The 21,700-nt window shown below is 42.9% G+C and overlaps 1 protein-coding gene across 10 annotated transcripts in view; it reads right to left on the minus strand.

The window, feature by feature from the left end:
- DLGAP1 (DLG associated protein 1) overlaps positions 1 to 21,700 on the minus strand; it is an 866,766-nt gene that overhangs the window by 15,192 nt on the left and 829,874 nt on the right. For all 10 annotated transcript variants that reach the window (XM_032875683.1, XM_032875682.1, XM_032875681.1 and 7 more), the window contains one exon: positions 13,893 to 14,314. In XM_032875683.1, coding sequence (XP_032731574.1) covers positions 13,893 to 14,314 — 422 coding nt within the window. The remainder of the gene's footprint in view (positions 1 to 13,892; positions 14,315 to 21,700) is intronic.

Below are 21,700 nucleotides of genomic sequence, written 5' to 3' on the forward strand. Positions count from 1 at the left end.
TCATATTTGTTATGTATAGAACATTTCATATTTGTTATAAGAAAGAAAAAAGCTAATGAAGACGATGTGCTCCTGGGATTACATTTAGCTGGTTTCCTTCATGCTCAGGTCCATGTACCTTTTCCAGATTGTTAAACTCAAATGCAGTCTGCAGTTGGTACCATCCATCTCCCCTTATTCATTTGGTCTTCTGGAATCATGCTTCTCTGCTGTATTTCCTCAGGCATGCCATTTAACCGAGACTATACCATTTATTCATGTAATATTTAGTCATATCATAGGCCTTGTTCTGCCGTGCCACTTTTTTTATGTCGGTAAGGCTGGTTTCCCTAGGTGTCTTATAAAACCCCTGATGGCTCATTTTTAAGATTCCTTTCACCCTATCCTTTCCTCCCCTCCTGTTAGTCTGTTCCTCAGTGGAAGTACAAAATGACAACCCAGAACACTGGCGAACTAAATTCCTTCCATTTCAGAGGTAGACATCTCCATACTAACTCCCCCACTTACACTTCTAGAAACTTCTCATCCTGCAGTTGATGGCTATGGGGGATCAAAATAGAGAGCACAGGCCTGGGTTAGTTCACCACATAAAGCCAAGAAGATCTTTTGGAAGGTCATCACTGGTTTTTGAGAAGATCTGTCTATTCATATTATAGCCTTGTATTTTGCACGCACATTAAATCAGATCCCGTCAGAACCCTGTGAGGCAGGGAAGATATCATCATTCCATGTGAGAAAATCTGGGCTTAAACTAAGAAGTACCTTTCCTGGGGCCTGAGGGTGCCTAGGGCCCTGTCTTCTCCCTCCCCATCCAGTTGTGCTCTTTTCTCTCAACACATATTGAAAACTGGATCTGAATCTACTTACATGAAGCCATCTGAGGGTGGTTTCTTTCCTTGATCAACACTTTCTAGACAGTGTCACTAGACAGAAGGGGGGCAGCTGTAGCAAGCTGATGGAAGAATGGGGACGTTCAGCACACACCCTCTCTGTCCCACATCCAGATGGAAGAACAAAGCCCATGTACACGAAGTAATCATTGTACACAGAAATTTCCAGAGTAAAAAGAACGTAGGAACCAAGGATCCCTTGAAAGAGATGCTAGTGGGTGTAAGGTTTAAGTCTGGGTTTTGATTTTAAAGATTATACATCAAAATAGTAGCAGAGAAAGACTATTTTGGAGTGTGAGATGGGTGTCTCAGGAAAACTCTGATTTTAAATCTGGCCACATGCAGATAAAACCCCAGACATTGAGAGAAGAGCACACCTCCTCCTTCCCACTGAATCCCCCCGTGGGTGATGACTTTTATTTGGAGAACAAGGAGGTGGTATATATGGCACAGGGGTGAAGGGAATGGCAATTTCTTTTAATCCTGTAAGTAGGTCCACGGCAAAGCTCAACTGTGCTATGGAAGCAGCAAAAAACAAAGACTGTTTCCTTTGGGGGTAGACCTGACTTTCTGCGGCGTCCACATCAGCATCTCATATCTGTGAGCATAGCTCTCTCTTCCTCTCTCCTCCACCCTGGGGGTTGCTGTTGATGGCTCCTCACCGTGTCTTCCCTGCTCACATAACTTTCAGGATCGAGTACTTCCCGGCCAAGAAGTGTTCCCCCAGTGGATTCAGATGAGAACTGGCCATAAAATCAGATACAACTCCAACAGGATGTTGGAGAAGAATCCGGCTGGGTCTATCAGGACTCACACGTGAGACCGCATATGGATTTAAGCTGCTTCGAGGTCATAAGCATCACCACTATCTGGACAGTTGGATATATGTTTAGGGAAAAATGATTTTGCTATTTGTTTCTGTTTCTGTCCTAGCAGGTTGGCTCAGTCATAAACATGAGAGAACTTTCGTCTGGAAAAAAAGGAGTCCTTACGTGTCATTACCATATGCGTCATTACCATATGCATCCTTTAATATTCCAAGAAGAATTAAGTCCCTAGAACTGAAAAGACAGGAGCAGTGGTTTTTCTGACTATTTCTGATTCTTGTCTCTCAGGGCCAACCTCACAGTCATCAGGCCCCCACATTAGGCGTCAGAAACAGAGAAGGATAGACACATTTCCTATGCCATGAATGGCATGTCCCTGAAACCTGAATACTAAAACCAGTACAAGGTGTGAAGCTGGCTGTGAGTGGGGAGGCTTCCCACCTCATGTCCAGTGGACACAGTGGGCAGGACGCTCCCCAAGCCCGGTCACCTACACTGGAATTCACCTAGCATACTCCTTTTCCAGTCTAACTCTTCCTGTCTGAGTAGTGCTCAAGTCAGGGAGGCCACTTATCAGAGGCTGATCTTGGGAGAGCTTATGGCACTCTGAGACTCTGTTTTCTTTATTTGTCAAATATCATAATACTATCATCATAGAATTGCTCATTATTTAATGAAATAATATACAAAAGTTGTTAGAATGTAGCAGAAATTGTAACCTATTCTATTGACATTCGTTAGTTCCTGGGCATTTACCTGGGAAATTAAAAGGTGGCTTTGGCTGAAGTAGGGTATTATTTCTTCTGCTAATCTTCATAATCCAGCCTCTCTCTTCAGTAGTGTGGACTGATTGAATGTCCTTTTTTTTTTTTTTTTTTTTTTTTTTTTTTTTTTCCCTGTGCTTTCACTCAGGCAGATTTAGGTGAGTGTCAATAATTTCTTTGGTCTGTGTGTCTAAAGCATCCGTCACAATTATTCAGGGGCCCAGACTTTCTGGCATGGTCTGGCATAGTTCCCCACCTGCAAGAGTTAGAACAATGGCCAACTGGTTGCTGGGTGACAAAGATACATGGAGGAGACAGAACTCTAACCACTGCTAGACACTTACACTACCCAGCCAGAGCCTTGTGTGGAAAGCAAGCTCACTGTAGAAAGAAGGGCCAGAACCTTCCTCATGGGAAGCAGCTGCCCTGCAAACAAGGTCCATCTTCAGGTGCAGAGCATGCTGGGTAAATCCTGCTAGTGTGGAGAGCCAGATGCCCACCTTGTGCTCCAAACAGTGTCTAGTCATGTGCTTCAGTGCCATTCTGAACCCATAATCTTCAAACTTAGCCGATTTGCCATTGCTGTTCATTAGTCCTGTGAGGCCATCTTTGTTACTGCCCTCTCTGCGCCTCCCTTTTGGACTCTTACTCACTTGTAATTCACTTCCTCACTTCCTCATCTCCAGCAATAACCTTGCCTCCTATGAGATGAAGAAAGCAGAATCAGGCAGGAATATTCTCAATGTTCTGCCTCTCCTGCTCTTCTTCTAGTCCTGTAAGCCTCTGAAGAGTGTGGGGGTCTCCCATGATGGGCAAGCAGCAGACCCTCCTGGTTAACTGGATAATAGCATAGATGCCAGGTGCCAGGAGAGAACTGCTTACGTTCATTCCTAATGTCACCGCTCCACCACCCATATCTTCCCCCACCCTGAAGACTTTTCTACGTTCACGCCTCCCATCTACCTGTGTCGTTGGCCTGATTCCCTTCTAGGGCTCTCTAAGTCTGTCTCTGTAGTCTCTACTTCTCTGTGTTCTAACACTACTGGGGATGCCTGTGAGCACCCTCCCATCTCTCCCATTCGGAGGGAGGGAGAGATATCCTCCCCACTCTCAAGGTCCCCTCCACCTAATATAAAATGCCTCTTCTTCCTTGTCCTGGGCTGTACTGTGTCTTCCCAAATTCAAATATTGAAGTCCTGGGGTGCCTGGGTGGCTCAGTGGGTTAAGTCTCTGCCTTCAGCTCAGGTCATGCTCTCAGGGTCCTAGGATGGAGCCCTGCATCAGTCTCTCCTCAGCTGGGGGCCTGCTCCCCCTCCCCCTTATTTGTGATCTCTCTCTGTGTGTCAAAATAAATGAATAAAATCTTAAAAAAAAAAAATGTTGAAGTCCTAACCCCCAATACCTTAGAAGCTGACTGTATTTGGAGACAGGGCCTTTGATTTAGTAACTAAGTTAAAAAGAGGTCATTAGTGAGGGTCCTAATGCAATATAACTTGTGTCCTTATAAGAAGAGATCAGAGCACAGACACACAGAGGGAAGACCTGTCACCAGCCAAGGGCGGAAGACTCAGAAGAAACCAGCACCTTGATTTCAGACTTCTAGCCTCCCAAAATGAAAACACTTGTTTCTGTAGTTCAGGCCAGCAGTGTATGGTACTTTGTTACAGCAGCCCTGGTGGAGTCCTACCTTCCTGCGAATGCTCTCGAAAGGATGGAAAGCCTCTGCTCCTCTGCTTCCCCAGCCACCATTTGTCTCCCCACCCTCTGCCGCCTGGCTCTCCTTCCCCTCTTTCCTCTGCTGGATAGCTCTGCATTTGGCACCAACTCACCCCCCTCCCCCAGTCTCTGTCTCTGACCCCGCATTCCTTGTTCCTTAGGGCTCTCTCATTCACCTCATAAATGCTGAACACAAAATTCAGTCCGGAGCCCACTTCCCTTCTTCTGCTCGAATGAACTCATCGCTCTCCGGTTTCAGCTATTTTGGAAATTTGTTGATGTTTCCCAAATTTATAACTCCAGCATATATCAATCCCTCAAGCTTCAGTGTTGCATAGCTAAACAGCCACCTGACACCTCTTGCCTCTCCAAATCGTATTTCCCTTAGGATTCCCTAGTTGATTACCATTATGGAGACAAGGCTTCATCACCCCATCCGCAGTATGACTGTTCTCCCTCCCTTGCCAATCCTTGCCAATCTCTGAGGGGAACTGGAGGGTCTTTTTATCTCATATAATTCCCATGATTAAGACTCTTCCTTGGCTGCCTATCATCCATGGGGTAAGCAGGAAACTCTCTTCAATGGCTTGCAGGCAAGGCCCACCTGTTCGGCTTTACATCTGCCACCTCCCTCAGTGTTCTGGGTTTCCAATTGCCCAAATCTAAAAGCTGTCTCTCTTCTCAGTGCCTGTGCTCTGGCTAAACACCAAGCTGGGAGATGGCTCCTGTCTAGGTGCCTCCACTAGCCCACCTCCCTCCTCAGGTGCACCTCCTCCAGAAATCCCTATCTCCTTTCCCCTCTCCCTCCCTATTGCTCCTCAAATTCCCTATGCATAAAGCTGTCTCTGCCCTTTCCACATTCTTTCCAGTGTGATCCGTTGTGATCTATTTATATGTCTGACTTTCTAACCAGACCTCAATCCCTTCAATGGCACACATGGGCCATGTAATTCCAGGTATCTTGCTGAAGGGGTAGGCTTTGAAACTAATGGACTCATCTGCAAAGTTTATGTTAATCAGAAAAATAAATTAGCCACAACATTCCAGGCCTTAAGCATTCTGGTTATTTAAGGTTTTACCATGTCTAGCCTCAATTTGTAAATTGCAGTCCTGACTAATTAATTAGCTAATATAGTCTTAGCTGGGTTATGATTCCTTTTGGGTTTCTGTTTATAATATTATTTGGGCTGATGTAGGTTGACTTCTTTTTACTCACTTGGCCTCCCCCTGCCCAACCCCTCTTGTAGACTATAGGGGTGAAGAGGGAAAAGGAAAAAAAAGAAGAGGGAAAAGGAATTAAAAAAAAATTGGATCCACCCACTTACTTTGAATTCATGTAGATTTGCCACACCAAATCTGTGTGATTTCAAGTTGGGATTATTCATGTAGAGACATTCTTGTTTACAAGTGTGTCTTCATGGAAAAGAATTTCTCCAACCAACTGCCCAGCTGCTCCTCAAACACATTTGTGATCCAGACCTACTGTCAACAAAGCGTCTCCATAGAAAACATGGGTCCGTTTCATTCCTGGCTGACAGTGGTTGCTCTGCATTTTACAAGTGCTTTTTTTTTTTTTTTTTTTTTTTTGAGCCAAAACTCAGTGGCCAAAGAATAGAGAATAGAATTCTCAAGTAGAAATTAACCTATACACTAAAAGCTTCCACACAGTTAAAACATGGGGGGGGGGGGAATACTTCCTTATTTGTAAAGAGCAAGTTTTCAAAATCTCAACTAATTGAGATTAGCTGAGTCCATCCATTCCATCCTCCAGGAGTCTTACTCATAAAAGGTGGTTATGCTTTAATGCATATCTCAGTTTGCACGAGCTATGAAATGATAACATACACGTCACATAGAAACATACAGTTCTTGAGCCTTTGAAAGCTGAATGAAATGAAAGTAGATAACACTTCCCTTAGTAATCCAGAAGAAGAAAACTGAAAACTGTATTTGAAGTCCATTGCAATTATATTCCACAGAAATAGTTATTGTTGGAGAAAACCATCGGAGATCTTGCCCCCGATCTTGCCCTAGTCCCTCTCTGCAGTGCAGAAGCAGTCTGGAATAAAGGAACACCACTGGCCTAGACAATGGGAGATCCATTGCTGGCGTGCCCTTCACTTTGCCACATTCTCCATCTCTCCATGCCTCTGCAGCCCCCTCAGCCTAGAGACCACTCCCGATGAAACACGCCCATGAAAGGATGCTCTGTGAGGTACATCTGGTATCAAAACCTTCCCTTTGCAGAGCAAAATAAACTGAGCATTCCAGAAGGTTAAACATCAAGCACATTATACATGGATTTCCTTTTCATTACTGCCACTTCCCCTGTGGTCACTAATTTCAAATTGGCCAGACCTTAAAAAAGAGACTAAGCAGTGTGTGTGTACGCGCACGTGTGCTTGCCGGGGTGGAGGGCTAGGGCAGGGAGGGAATTTTTGAAGATCACTTTGAAAGTAAGATGCGAATAAAATAGAAAGGAACCAAGATGCACCCACCCCACCCTGTTTAGAAATACACAAGGCTTGAGGCAGATGAAATGCAGAAATCAGAGAGAGAGCTCCTTTGCTTGCCACCCACAGGCTGCAGGGATACGCCACAGGTAACACTGGGCAGAGTAACCCTGGCGATCTCACCGATAGACAGTCACAACGATGACTGTGCACAGCTTCCGTAACTCAACCTGAAACCAGGCAAACCCCATTTCAGGTTTCATTACCAGTCCCACATTCGCTGCCAAGGTTCACAAGCCTTCTAGGGGACCCAGGGCCAAGTTTCACTAACTTGGATGCTATTACCAGGCAAAATTAAAGTGGAATTAATCTGCCTCCTGCACACGCTCTAGGTTTATCAGTTCATTTCAGATAAAGCCTGAAAATTCCACATATAATTTGTCCACAATTCAGGAGGCAAAGATACATTTCCCAGCACAATCGACCAGTATTTCATCCTAGGGCCCCTGAAACCTGAGCCTCTGTTTTTCACCCGCATTGCTAGACTGCATTCCTAGTTAGGAGCATTTGGTTCCATCTGGCCATTTCATTCCCGGTCAGATAATACCAGACGTATCTATGTAACATACAAGCCACTGTCAAATAGCACTGAGCCATCTCCCCGAGACAGCTGTTTCATACAAGGGTTTCATTGTCTGAGGAAAGCTTGTATCATTTTACTTCAAGTGCTGGGGGAACAAGCATTCTGTCAGCGGCCAGGGTTTGGAGGAAACCTCACTCATTGCAGACTTTCATTATTTGGTTACCAAGCCAAAACTCTCCTAACGACTGTTAGGGATGAACATTTAAAACAAGAACCGAAGCCCTTGTCCCACTTTTATTTTATCAGGGTGCATAATAGCTCCACACACCCAGAGAATGTATAGTTACACTTTGTAAAGATCACGGGGTGTTACCAGGCGACCACAAATGCCCTTCTCGTTCTGCCCCTTGTCCCGCACATTTAACAGCTTCAGGTAAACCCGGAAAGTGTCTTCCAGTCCCAGAGTGCCAAAAACAATGTTCCTAGGAAGCAGCTATCAGAGTCAGGGCAATGGTATCATACAATAATTGATAACCGAATAATTATTTAAAATTGGATGGCTCCTTTCCTTTTTAACGCTCTAGACAAGAAAGATGACTGCAACCGTCCCAAACCCTAAATCTGGACCTCGCGCTCCCACTGAGCGCATAGGTTCTGCTCCTAGCTTCTTTTTTATCCCCCACCAATACTGTGTATTTCAAATTCAGGAAGACAGTGAGCGGAATACCTTACATTCTTGTAAGCATGATAAATAACTATGAACAAGATGCTAGAGTGTTAGAATGTTTGTTCCACTACTTTCAGCTGCTGCAGAGTGTTATTTTTTGGAGGGGGGCAGGATTTTTCGTGTGTGGTAAAATAGATATCAGGATCTACCATTTCAACCAGGTTGAAGTGTACATTTCAGAGGCATTGAGTGCATTCGACATTTTTGAATATTTAAGAACTGGGATAATTCTAGTGTCCCCTCCACCCCAAAATAAATTAAGCAAGTAGAGTCCGAATCTTCCTTTCTCAGGGTGCCTGGGTGGCACAGGTGGTCTCAGCTTTCCGCTCAGGTCATAATCCCAGAGTCCTGGGATGGAGTCCTGCATCGGGTTCCCTGCTCAGCGGGGAGTCTGCTTGTCCCTCTCCCTCTGCCTCTCACTGCCCACCCTGTGTGTGCTCTCTCTTAAATAAATAAAATCGTAAAAATTTTTTTTCCTTTCTCTCACTCTAAACTACTTTTCCTTCCCTAAGGATTTTGAAGACTATCTCTCCTGGAAGAGATCTGTCAAAGAGTCACCTTCATCATATACTTTGAATGTACCTCCTTGTATGGGACTCAAAAACACATAAGGACTTGGCCAAGAGAGAGATGTATCCAGGCTCGACTCATTTGCCAAAGCTATTTTTCTGGGTGTACATAATTTTGTTTTTAAGCTGGTTGCTCAGACGTTGGCAGTGCCTACCAGACAGGATTGCCCCCCCCTTTTTTTTTAAATAAAAAAAAGAGAAGGCTAAATTAGAGAATGAATAAAACAAAGGGCCTCTACAGCTCCAGGCCCAGTTATCAGAACAGAATTGTGGTTGCCAAGGAGCCAGGGACAGATATGTATGGAGAGCTTTAGAAGACAGCACCAAGTGACACACAGAGTATTATTATCTTGTCAACTGTTATTCATGTTGTATCTGTTCCATCAGACACTTCTGTGTTCTGTGACCTTGGACAAGATACTGCCAGAGAGCTGTTTTGAGGGCAAATAAAACACCTGTCAAAGTCTCCAGCCCACTGCCGGGGGTATTGTAAGGACAAGATAAATATTCTCTCATGTGCTTCTAGTCTCCCTTCTTCCCGTTCAGGGTGGCTACAGCTCTCTGGTCAGACCTTCACTGATCCGAGTTTGCCTCATTTGAAACTGGCAACTCTTGGCCCTGGAAAGTTTGGGCTGGGAAGTTACCTCTGTGCTATTTAGAATTCTGGAATGCTAGTAGATTGAAGCTCTTGGGGATGAAGGATAAAGCTTTCAAGTGCTTGTTGAGTGGAATCATGTCCCAAGAGCTGAATGGGACATAGAAGGGTCATCTAGATTATTTGGCTGACCAACACAGAAGCCCTTTCTACCATTTCTGTGGCAGGTGCTCATGTCTCTCTGTCACATCCTTGCTTCAGAAGAGCTCATCACCTCACCAGGGAAGCCCCCTTTCTACTTTTGACAACAACAACTGCTAGTTACTCATTGAGTATTCTGTAGCTCCTGAAGAGGAAATATTTTGCAAGATGAAATACTTTTGTAAAATAGAATTTCCAAAATATTTCCAGTACTCAAATATATATTCACTGATCCCCTGCTATGTACCAGGAACCATCAGAGGGGCAGTGGATATAAAGATGAGTGAGGTAAGAATAATTTCTGTCCTCAGAGAGCTCATTTTTCAGTGGAAGACAGAGATACATAGACTACTATAAAATTATGTTGGAAATAGTTGATAGACAAATGTACAGGCTATTATGGAAATCACCAGGGAGACACACCCAATTCAGCCTGAGGAGGCATTCTGCAGACTTCCGGAAGGTGAGGCCCAAGCTGAGACTTGAAGGAAGAGTCATATTTTCTAGGCTGGATGGGTGTATATGAATAGATGTTACTAATTTGAATCAGTTTTGTACATTTAAAAAAGCATACATAAAGAGCATTTACATCTAAACTTTGTGTTAGCTGTTTGATCTATACCTATTTGAAAAAATTAATTTGGACTTTTCACTACAAACCATTGGCTTTTAAACTGTATTGTAGAAACCCTAGGATCTTTTTTGAGGTCAGGGGAGAGGATGGGGGAGGTTATTAGGGGCAGGAGAGGCTGAGCAGGCAGAACTCAGACAAGACAGTTTCACGGTTCTTCCTTCTTCCCTTTCTTTCCCCTTCCTTCCTTCCTTCCTTCCTTCCTTCCTTCCTTCCTTCCTTTCTAGATTTTATTTATTTATTTAACAGAGAGAGGGGCAGGGAGACACAAGCAGTGGGAGTGGGAAAGGGAGAAGCAGGCTTCCCACAGGGCAGGAGCCAGATGCAGGGCTCGATCCCAGGACCCTGGGATCATGACCTGAGCTGAAGGCAGCCACTCAGCGACTGAGCCACCCAGGTGCCCCTTCGCTGTTCTTTCTGTTATATTTATTGGTGTTGTGTGTTAATTATTTTTAATTAGAAAAGAGGGTTCTGATATTAAAATATGTTTCAAACTACAACGTAAGACCAATGCCCCAGTGAAGCAGGTTTCATTGCATACTTGCCATCTAAGACTGATTTATTTAGTTCAGTACTTTTAAAGCAAAGTACTAAAAAATACTCCCACCCCTAGTTATCTTTGCCTGTTCTGCAGCCATGACCATTGCACCTCCCCCTGCAGGCAACAACCTTGTAAAATAAAGTGGTAGATCTGAGAAAATGTATCACTGCTCTGAAGAAAATGTTCTTCAGGTGTATAGCTTATTAATAGTGGAAACTTCATGTACAAAGACAGCAGATTTTGTTCTTTAGAACAAATCTTGTTATAGTAAAATACCTTCACATGGGATATATTTGTTAAGTCCTCTTCATAAATCAATATTTTAAGTAACATGTGAAGTAAAATTCCACAGCTGTGAATGAATGGGTTGCTCCTTCATGTTCATTACCTTGCAACTTTTCTAATAGTGTAATTTCAAAATACAAAAATACTTCTCTTCCATCCCAAGCACAAGATGAGAACCTGATTTTCTGACAAAATTTTCACCTTTCAAATACATGTGTTTGTGTCAAAACACATTAACTTGTTTTCATAGCTTTTAGCATCACAGAAGATTTTCCTAAATCTTTATACAATAACTATCTTCATACATCGGTATAAAGCTGGGTTGAGAGAAGCAAATATAGTCTTAGATGGGGGGAAAAACCAAAACACCCAACAGATTAAAAGAAAACAGATGAGCAGCTTTCCTGCATCCTATTGGAAGCCAACCAGGAATCTAGAATGAGTCCCAAATTACTGAGTTGAAGTTATTGGAATCTGAAAATTAGCTTGTTCTGTTGAGCAGAGGCTGCTGCTTCTTAGACACGCATTTTTTCTAGGAAAATCTAATAAGCTTTGGGTATACCCATAAGAAGAAAGGAAAATAAGAAGATGTAACTGCTAAGACTTCTTACTGAAAATTACCTTATCCATTGCTGCTGGGTGGTGCCTCCTTCACCTGTCACCAGGGCAAAAAGCTAATTCTGCTTGTGGATTAACACTCAGGTGACCTTGTAGTGGCACCAATTCTTAGGGGCAAGTGTCAAGGAGATTTACTTTTCCACTGCTAAGTTGTTTGCATTTATAACATGAAAGGACAAAAGGAACGTTACAGAAACCTACTTATGGATTTTCTGACCTGTTCATAAAGATAACACGTAACACTGGCTGGTCAGCCAGTGGATAGGGTTCAGTCAGGAGGAATGAATGCACAGTAGAGCTGAGCTCAAGACACAGCAAGGAAATTCCACAACCTGCTAATTGTTATTTTCCAGACTCAGTTTTCATAAAAATACTTCCATTATGGAAAACTCACTGTCCCTCGACATACTTGGTTTGGTTCATTTAGTAAGTCTATTTAACATCATTTAACATATGTGCAGGGTCTAATTATTAAGAAATTATTATTTTTAAAATTTTTATTTTTTAAAAATTTTACTTATTTGACAGAGAGAGAGAGAGAGAGAGAGAGCACAAGCAGGGAGAGGAGAGAGGAAGGGACAAGCAGACTCCCCGCTGAGCAGGGAGCTCAATCCCAGGACCCAGAGATCATGACCTGGGCCCAAGGCAGACACTTAACTATCTGAGTCACCCAGGTGCTCCATAATTATTAAGAAATTATTAATATTTTTATTAGGGATGATGATATATGATGATTATGTTAAAAAAAAATCCTTAACAGTGGATACATAGTAAAGTGCCATGACGCATGCCTTGGACTTTCTTCAAGATAATGTGGCAAAAATGACAGGTGGGGGAAGATAAGGAAAGGAGACTGGCCAGTTGTGATGGGTGACAGGTACATGGAAGTTCACTGTACTAAACCCTATACTTTCGCACATGTTTTAAATTTTTTATGAGAAAAAGTTAAATGATCTAAAAATAGGCCCCTTGGGGCGGCTGGGTAGCTTGGTCCTTAAGCATCTGCCTTTGGCTGAGGTCATGATCCCAATGTCCAGGGGTCAAACCCTGAGTTGGGCTCCCTGCTCTGCAGGAAGGCTGCTTTCTCCCTCTCCCACTCCCCCGCTTGTGTTCTCTCTCTCTCCTGCTATGTCTCTCTCTGTCAAATGAATACATAAAATCTTAAAAAAAAATAAAATAAACATTTAAAAAAATTTTTAAAAATATTAAAAATAGGCCCCAAAAGCCGAATCATGACAATACTCTTCTAGGTGGTTCCCATGCAAAAATGAAGACAAGCTTAAATGCCTACTCCTAAATACCTAAATTACTTTGATTCAAAAACATCATCAGTTGGAAGATCCACCATTCATTTAATAATAGTTTTTCAGATGGGGCGCCTAGGGGGCTCAGTGGGCTAAGCCTCTGCCTTTGGCTCAGGTCATGGTCTGAGGGTTCTGGGATCAAGCCCCACATCCGGCTCTCTGCTCAGCAGGGAGACTGCTTCCCCCTATCTCTCTGCCTGCCTCTCCGCCTACTTGTGATCTCTCTCTCAAATAAATAAATAAATAAAATCTTTAAAAAAAAAAAGGTTTTTCAGAGAAAACACACAGCATTAAAATACACACCAATTACAAACTATATCCCAATTTCAGAATTGTTGAAAATGTGAAAAACATGCCTCAGAATTGAGGTAACCTGGTCATGTTGTTGTCAATGACTTATTTATTTATTCATTCTTTAAAGTAAGCTCTATATCCAATCTTGGGCTTGAACTCACAACCCTGAGATCAAGAGTCCCAACCTTTACCAACTAAGCCAGCCAGCCAACAGTCTGCCAGCCAGTCAGCTACCTATTGTTGTCAGTTGTTAATAGGAATTATTGTTGTGTTAAAAAGCAATTATTTTCAATAATGGTGTGCCAGTCCTCAGTTATTTATCTTACTTATTCATCATATTTTATCACTTATTTTAACCCCACCAAGTTGAAATTTGTTAATTCATTTAGTGGCTGAAGGTTTGCCTCCCTGAAACCCATGAGAGAAACTGCATGCTAAAAACGGGTTTGTGAATTTTAATAAGCGTGGTCTCTATTGGCCTATGCATTGTTGGCCTTGTTCTACTACTTGGACCACTGCATCGGGCATTTAATTCCCTGGGAATCAGTACCCCTTCAGAAACCTCTCCAGAAAGAGGAACTGGTGTAGAACGTGGGGCCTCCCCCACGTTGAGCTTGGTCCTCTTCAGAGAAGAAAGGATCTAGAGCTAGCAGGCACCGGGCTACAGCTAGCTAATGCTCTGCCAAGTGGTTCTCCTTTCCCTGGGCAGCACAGGGGGCGGATGGTCTCTCAGCCGGAACAGCTCCGCGGTCCGCCCCCAGTCGCGGCAAAGGGTGTGGAACCGCAGCTAGACCAGCGAACCTGGCAGGAAAGGAACCACGATGTCTACAGATGCCGCGTCAGCCCAGCCCGGAAGCGCCGTGTGCGCAGGCGTGCACGGCGGCCATTACTTACTGTCTTCCGGCAGGTTGTTTTCCCGCTCTTCTCTCTCCATCTGCTGGCACCACCCTTCCATGCGGTCCCGCTCGGCCTGGAGAAGCTTCAGAAACCAGTGGCCGTCCCGGTGGCACACTGACCTTTGGACGGCCTCCAGGGGGTCTTCAGTGATGGAGTCAATCCAGGGATCCGGGGGAGGAAGAATCGAAGGGTCAAAATCCGCATCAAAGTCATCGTCAGCAGCGCAGGCGTGGTAGTGGTTTCCTGAGCCCTGAATGCTGACCGTGGAGGTGCTGGCGTCCCGGGAGAACTGTCTGGCCATTGGGCCGGGGCACGAATTGTCCTCTATAGACTCCAGAGAGTTTTCCAGATTATCGTGGAAGTCCAGGTCGGCCTGTACTGCTGTTGTCACACTGTTGGATCGAGTGAACCTGCGGAAGCTTGGAGGAATAGAGAAAGGAGAGTTAGTTCAAGGCTGTTTCTTGAAGCAAAAGCATTGCTACTTTTCCTGGTGAGTGTGACCATAGGCAGCCTCATTCTCGCAGCCTGGGGAAGTAGGCCCTTGATGCAAACTTATCAGTTGCCTTAGTTTTAATATGCAGAACACAGATCTCTCATCTTTATTCAATGCCATATTAAAGCATATTTAGGCAGGTTTTAGAAGCAGAACAATGTGTACAACTATTGAAGCTAATATTACGTCCCAGATCCAACCTCCTTCTCAAGTCCGGGGTGGCTTGAATTCTGGTAGTCAGGTTGCTGAGGTGGTAAGGAAACCATTCAATTCTATCTTAGTCAGCATAATTTGCTTAGAATTCGGGGAAACAAAACCAACCCAACCTGGCCCAAGCCATTTGTAAGTCCTGCATAATCAAATTTTTTTTCCAGGGACGGCTCTTATGAAGTAAGACTTTCTGAAAGCAGACTAAAATGTCGTGAGGTTCCTCTTTTTTTTTTTTTTTAATATTTTATTTATTTATTTGACAGACAGAGATCACAGGTAGGCAGAGAGGCAGGCAGAGAGGAAGGGAAGCAGGCTCCCTGCTGAGCAGAGAGCCCGACATGGGGCTCGATTCCAGGACCCTGGGATCATGATTGAGGCGAAGGCAGAGGCTTTAACCCACTGAGCCACCCGGGCGCCCCATCCATGGATGATTCTTATCAGCAACCATTATTATTTATTTCTATATCTGTTCAACTTTGTGCATTTACATGTATATTATAAATAATCAGTTCAATTAACACCTCTGGTATCTCTGATGTCCTTTCTCAAGTAGGCATGTGGCACAGTTCTCTTCACAACTGATCCCCTTGAAATTCCCTCTCTAGGCAAAGTGCCCTGCCATCCCCAGACTAGGGGAGGAATTTACACCATTCTGACACAACAGTTTAGACAGAACTTCAGGGATCCCTTGGAAAAATCTTGTCCGAGGAGTCCAGGAAATGTGGAATGCCTTATAAATCTGTCTTTGAGGTTCCTCTTAAAATTAAAATACCTTGCCCTGGTAATGATTCTGATCGAATAGGTCATTGTTATCATTTGGCACAAAGCCTCTAGGGCAAAACAGTTCACATTTGTAGAGTTCTCTGGTACCATTCTCCTCTGCACCTTTAATTTCTCTTCCCACAGTCCTTGTACCAAGGTAATAAAAGACAGCTTGTTCACAGATTCAGTTTGAAAATTTTATAAGGATATTCACGTAATCCGTGTTTCTCAACTAGATGGCTCTATACATGTCTGGTTCACCCCTATAATGAAAGTGAGGGTATATGGAAGGTGGGAGGGGTGGGGAAGAACAGAGGAGTGGTGAATTCTTCCTCAGACAAAGGGCAAGGGAAAGGTGTGGGCCTGAAGTAAGTTAAAACTCACACAAAAAACTTCATTGGCTCCTACAGCAGGGAGGCAACAATGATAGAGAATGTAAGTCCACTGAAGGAGGCATCATGTGCCTGTTACTCTACTCTGTACTTTTTTAAAAAAGGTAACTAACTTCCTGATCTAATATTTTACTTATTTTTCCTTGTGAAAAAATATACATGACATAAAATGTACTATTTTAACCATATTTTTAAGGTTTGGTGGTGTTAAGTACATTCACAGTATTGTGCAACTACTACCACCACCACCCATCTCCAGAACTTTCTCATCTTTCTCAGTTGAAAGTCTGTACCCATTCAACAGTTTGTCTCCTTCCTCCCAGCCTGTGGCAGTTACCACTCTACTTTCTGTCTCTAGGGAATTTGACTTCTCTAGGTCTCTCATAGAGGTGGCATCATGGTATTTGTCCTTTCATGATCAGCTTATTTCACCTAATATAATGTCTTTAAGCTTCTTCCATGTTGTAGCATGTGTCAGAATTTCCTTCTTTTTTAACACTGAATAATACTCCATTTTATGTATATACCACATTTTGTTTATCCATTTGTGTGCAGATGGACACTTGGGTTGCTTCCACCTTTTGGCTATTTTGAATAATGCTTCTTTGTACATAAGTGTACAGGTATCTTGTTGAGTGAGACCCTGTCTTCCATTCTTTTTTTTTTTTTTTTTTAAGTTTTTATTTGAGACAGAGAGAACACAAGCAGGGGCGTGCGGAACGGCAGAGGGAAAAGCAGGCTTCAATTAGGGAGCCTGATGTGGGGCTCCATCCCAGGACCCTGGGATCATGACCTGAGCCAAAGGCAGATGCTTCACTGACTGAGCCACTCAGTCCCCCCCATCTTCCATTCTTTTGGGTAGAAATGCTGAAGAGAAATTACTGTATCATATGGTAATTCTATTTTTAATTTGTTGAGGGTCTACCATACTGTTTTCCATACCAGCCATACCATTTTACATTCCCATCTGCAATGCATAAATGTTTGAATTTTTCCACATTCTTGCCAACACTTATTTTTTGACGTTTTGGTAGTAACCATCCTAATGTGTATAAGGTGGTACGTTTTCTTTACTGGCTCGTTATCATGCCATGTTAAGTTGGTTGATTTCCCAGTTGATTTTCTTTTCTTTTTTTTTTTTTTTAAGATGTTATTTATTTATTTGACCGACAGAGATCACAAGCAGGCAAAGAAGCAGGCAGAGAGAGAGAGGAAGAGGAACAGGCCTCCTGCTGAGCAGAGAGCCCGATGCGGGGCTCCATCCCAGGACCCTGAGACCATGACCTGAGCCAAAGGCAGAGGCTTTAACCCACTGAGCCACCCAGGTGCCCCTGCCAATTGATTTTCAATTGTTTTGTATTCAATAGTGCCAGTCTTCCAGGACATTGCTCTAAACAATGTCAGTACAACATTTAATAAGCCAGATTATGTCTTTTTTCTTAATTCTCCTGGGACACTTATTAAAGCCAATTAATACTAATGCTCTAGTACATGAAAAAGAAAAAGTAACCAGAACAATACAGGTAAGTAGTTATTTGTAAGACTGTAGGAATACTAGAAGTTACAAAAAGGTGAGAGTACAATCATCACAATAAATCCTTTTTTTTCCCATTATTAGAAAATAAATGTCAAGAAAAAAGGTGGCTGCACTCTTGATCTGTATTAGTTGTTAGGATGATCAAAATAATCAAATATAGTATGATTCTGGTCACTCATTTCATGAAGATAGACCAGCCAAAAAAAAATCCTGGCCCATCTTATCGTTCGCTCTTTTCAAGAAATTACTTTTGTTGAGGGTATTTTACCTGGTCATTTTATACGCTCTTTAACTCTAGAATGGGCCATACAAAAAAATAAATTAATTAAAGATTAAAAAAAAATCACACAGTATGAAAGCCATGTTACAAATGTCTTGTACCAGAGCGAAAGAAAGAACAATTTTGCTAATGTGATTCTTCCAATAGCCCCTTACTGCTTGGCTGCAGTAGGCCTTTCCTGTGTCCTTCTTATTCTCTGCCCACCCCCCTCCAAATGTTAACTGTCATCTTCTGAAGCTCAGCTTTCTTTCCAGACACATATGTGTGAATTGGAGGACTCTCCCTGCAACAGTTGACATTTTGGCTGTTCTACTAACACAAAATCTCAACTATGAAAACACTAGGCTTCACTCTCCAAGATCATATATTGCCAAGGGCATTACATATTCCAGACTGAAAGGAGTGCCTTATTTTCAATCGCAGTGGACGTGCCAGAGATAGAGTCTGTTCCACACACAAAACAGAGTGACCTCTCCTGGGCCTCTGTTCTTACCTACGCAAAACTGTACCACCCGCATTCCTGACAGAGGGCTCCTGGCTATGAATCTTGTAAAGTATCCACCTTCTTAAGAAAAATTACTTGGCAGTAGATTAATAGAAGTTTGCAGTTTAGTCACCCAGAAAGAAATAAAAGTTAAGTAAAATTAAAAAGGTTTGGGATTAAAAGCGGTGCCTTTGAACTCAGGCAGCCCTGTCCAGGCTGCGCTGTTTCTCTCAATTAAGTTCCTTAAGCAAGTGCTTTCTTCCACCCAGAGCTTTCAAAGAATGTTCTGCTCTACAAAACGCTTTATGTCTTTCAAGTGCAAAGTTCCCTCTGAGTGAAGAGTACAATCAAGTTGTTATTGCTATTTTAAAACTTTGATAGGAACACAAAAGGAATCATTGGATTGCTTTCTGTATTTTTAAAAAGAATAGATCAGTTGCTGGTAGATGGTATAAACCTATAAGCTGAACCCAGTGGCTTGCCATTTCCAAATCCACAATCCCCAGGGTTGAAGTTTCTTTGGTACTTCATGCCCTGAAGGCACAATGGGTAATAATTACAACTTCTGAAAAGGACAGGCCAATATTCTGGCCTAAGGAGCAGAAAACCATGAAACTAAAGACTGGATCAACCAGTATGGGACACCATACCCTTTCTGTTTTGAACAGCAAGAGGAGAGTCATTTGGTAGCATTCACCTCTGCTGTTGCTTTATGCTCCTGTTTTGTTTTGTTTTAATTTAAAATTTCATTTTGTGTAGGCTCTGTGCCCATTGTGGGGCTTGAACTCACGGCCCTGAGATTAAGAGTTGCATGCTCTACCAAGTGAGCCAGCTACGTGCCCCATGTGCCTCTTCTGTGAAACAAGTTTGTATGTGTAATTAGAGGATTTTCTGCCCCCCTCACGCATCCCTCCACGACTTTTCTGTAGAGGGCATTACAGATCAACACATAGATGGTTAATCACAGAGGCCCTTCTCTTTCCCCCTGTCTGATGAGGCTGCATTTAAACAAAGTTAAGGCATGAGCAAAAAATACGAAGTGCAGTCAGTATGTTTAGAATGTCCATGCTTTGGCTTTGCAAGGCATTCAGCTGTGTGAGACCCAAGGCATAAACTTATCTTGAGATGAACTTGGTCATTCTGTTACTGAGCCCTCTAGCCCCTGGTTATCTTCTTCATCCCTTTTATTCACATAATAATGGTTGCTTTTCAGGGCTAACAGTGGTTTCAAAGGGAGAAACACTAGTTCTGTGTGGTGCTCTTTTTCTTTGTAGGAGGCTTTAGACATTCTTCAGTAAGCCTGCTGTCAAGGCTGACTAGATGTGGGATCTGAAAATGCTACTCTTCAAAAAGTGCAACCATCTGGGTATTTTATGAAATGGCGCCCTTTAACTGATGCAAAAACCCAAGACATTTCATTATATAAAAGATAGGTCAAAAGCAAGGTGTGGGGGTGAGAGGAGATTGAGATCCAGAATGAAAACTTTCTAAAAAAGAGATTCTCTTGTTCTGGTCAGATTGGCTTCGCAGTTAGAATAATGAATGGAGGAACCTAGGTGGGATGCAGCCTTGGTCCCAAATGCAGGGGGAAGGGGCTCTCCTGCTCCCCATTCCTATATAGTCAGCACTGTCCTCGCAACAGATTGTAAAACGACCTCCAAACAAGCTTCCACTCATTATTCAAAAGCCATCAGTTTCATCCTTCTTTTACCTGAAGATCTCTTTAAGCAAAGGAAAAAGGAATAAATTTTCTACATAAAGACTCTGTTCTAGGTAATTGTAATGCAATTGCCAATTAAAGAAAGGGAAGGAGCAGACATTGATGACAGTGGGCTTGTTCTCCTTGGATCCCTTAGGAGAGGGCCCAGCATGTGGCCAGCCTTCGTCAGGCCCTCTGGGTAGGTGCTAGGTATCACTATAGGAATCTTGGTTAGGAGTCTCAACAAAACATCTTTGAACTGACAGCGACCCAGCAACCAGAACATTAGGTCCTTCTTGACTGTTGACCCCAGGTAACTAACAAAAGCCTGAGAGATCTCACCTATAATTCATTTTTATTGTCTTATTTTGGGGTCAAATGGAGGCCAGAGGCTTGTGAGTTGGAAGATCATTTGTCTTTTGCAAACTAAGTCATCTGTAAAAAACATGTGAAAAGGAAGAAAGAAAGAAAAAGAGAGAGGGAGGGAGAGAAGCTGGAGAGACAGAAGTAAGGATGGAAGGAAAAGAGGGTGGGAGAGAGATGAAAGTAGAGAGAGGGAGGGGGACAGAGAGAAGAAAAAAGGAAAGGAGGAAGGAAAGGAGGAAAAAATGTATGAGGCATATCAGAAATTATACCAAGTTTCAGGTTTTTACAGTTTGAAATGCATGAATGCCACACCTTTAAAACTCAGGTGTATTGTAAGGATTATTTGGCTAGGTCATGGTATTGTTAACTTGGCAAAGAAAAGAAGTTATTTGCCAAATGTAATATGGAGGGTGGGTCCTAGGCTATGCAGTACTCCAAGAAAGCTGTAAGGAGTGGGAATTGATCCAAAGCTTCCAAGGTTGGCAAAGGAGGGATGTTTTTGACTGCCAATGGTCTTTCTAACTCTGTGTTCCCTGAACTGGCTGACAGAAGTTGTCTCAATTTTGGTTGCTGCTGCTGCTGCTTCTTTTTCTCTTTTAAAGATTTTATTTATTTATTTATTTATTTATTTCACAGAGAGAGTTAGTTCACAGAGTTAGTAGGCAGAGAGGCAGGCAGAGAGAGGGGTGAAGCAGGCTCCCTGCTGAGCACAGAGCCAGATATGGGGCTGGATCCCAGGATCCTGAGATCATAACCTGAGCCATAGGCAGAGGCTTAACACACTGAGCCATCCAGGTGCCCCTCAATTTTGGCTTCTTGTTTTCACATCCTACTTAGTTGAAAAGGCACAACTACTACAAGCCCAAATGTTTATGTATTTAAGTCATTTACGATCAGAAAAAAGATCTCTTATAGTAGTTGATGTTATGCTAAAAGAGAAAACAATGCTAGCTTTGCACATGCTTGTTATGCCAAGTTATAAAGCCCTGAGCTTTAATGTGTGAAGCAAGGAAAAATTTTAAAACTTAGAATTTTTTGGAAATAGAGATAATGTTGGTGAAAAAACAAGAGTCTAATTATCCTTATTCACAGAGGCATTTATTTCTAGAAATGGGGAGCAACCTTGATAATAGCTTGAAGGGGCCTTCAGCACCTATGACTCTGGTGTGTGCATTCACAAACCTGCCGAAATGGCAGGTGTCATTCACAACTACATTTTGACACCAGCATTTTTCCCCCTTAGTGTTAAAAGTGTCCCAACACTTTAGCATTAAAGGGTCCTAATAGAGTATTTATCAACATTTAGCACATGGGGTAAGAAACCTGTGCATAGCTGGGGTATCTTTGTTCCTCTTGGAAAAAAACCACATCTTTAAAAAATAAGACAAAATATTGACTCTTTTGATATACAAAGCAGAAAGCCTTCATCATGAGCAGACATGTACGATAAGGAAGGTTAAAAGAAGTCTTTTAGGGACACCTGGGTGGCTCAGTGGTTTAGACCTCTCCCTTTGGCTCAGGTTATGATCTCAGGGTCCTGGGATCCAGCCCAGTATTGGGCTCTCTGCTCAGCAGGCTCCCC

Source organism: Lontra canadensis, unplaced genomic scaffold, assembly GCF_010015895.1.
Source record: "Lontra canadensis isolate GAN:19392208 unplaced genomic scaffold, GSC_riverotter_1.0 scaffold57, whole genome shotgun sequence".
NCBI classification, from domain to species: Eukaryota; Metazoa; Chordata; class Mammalia; order Carnivora; family Mustelidae; genus Lontra; species Lontra canadensis.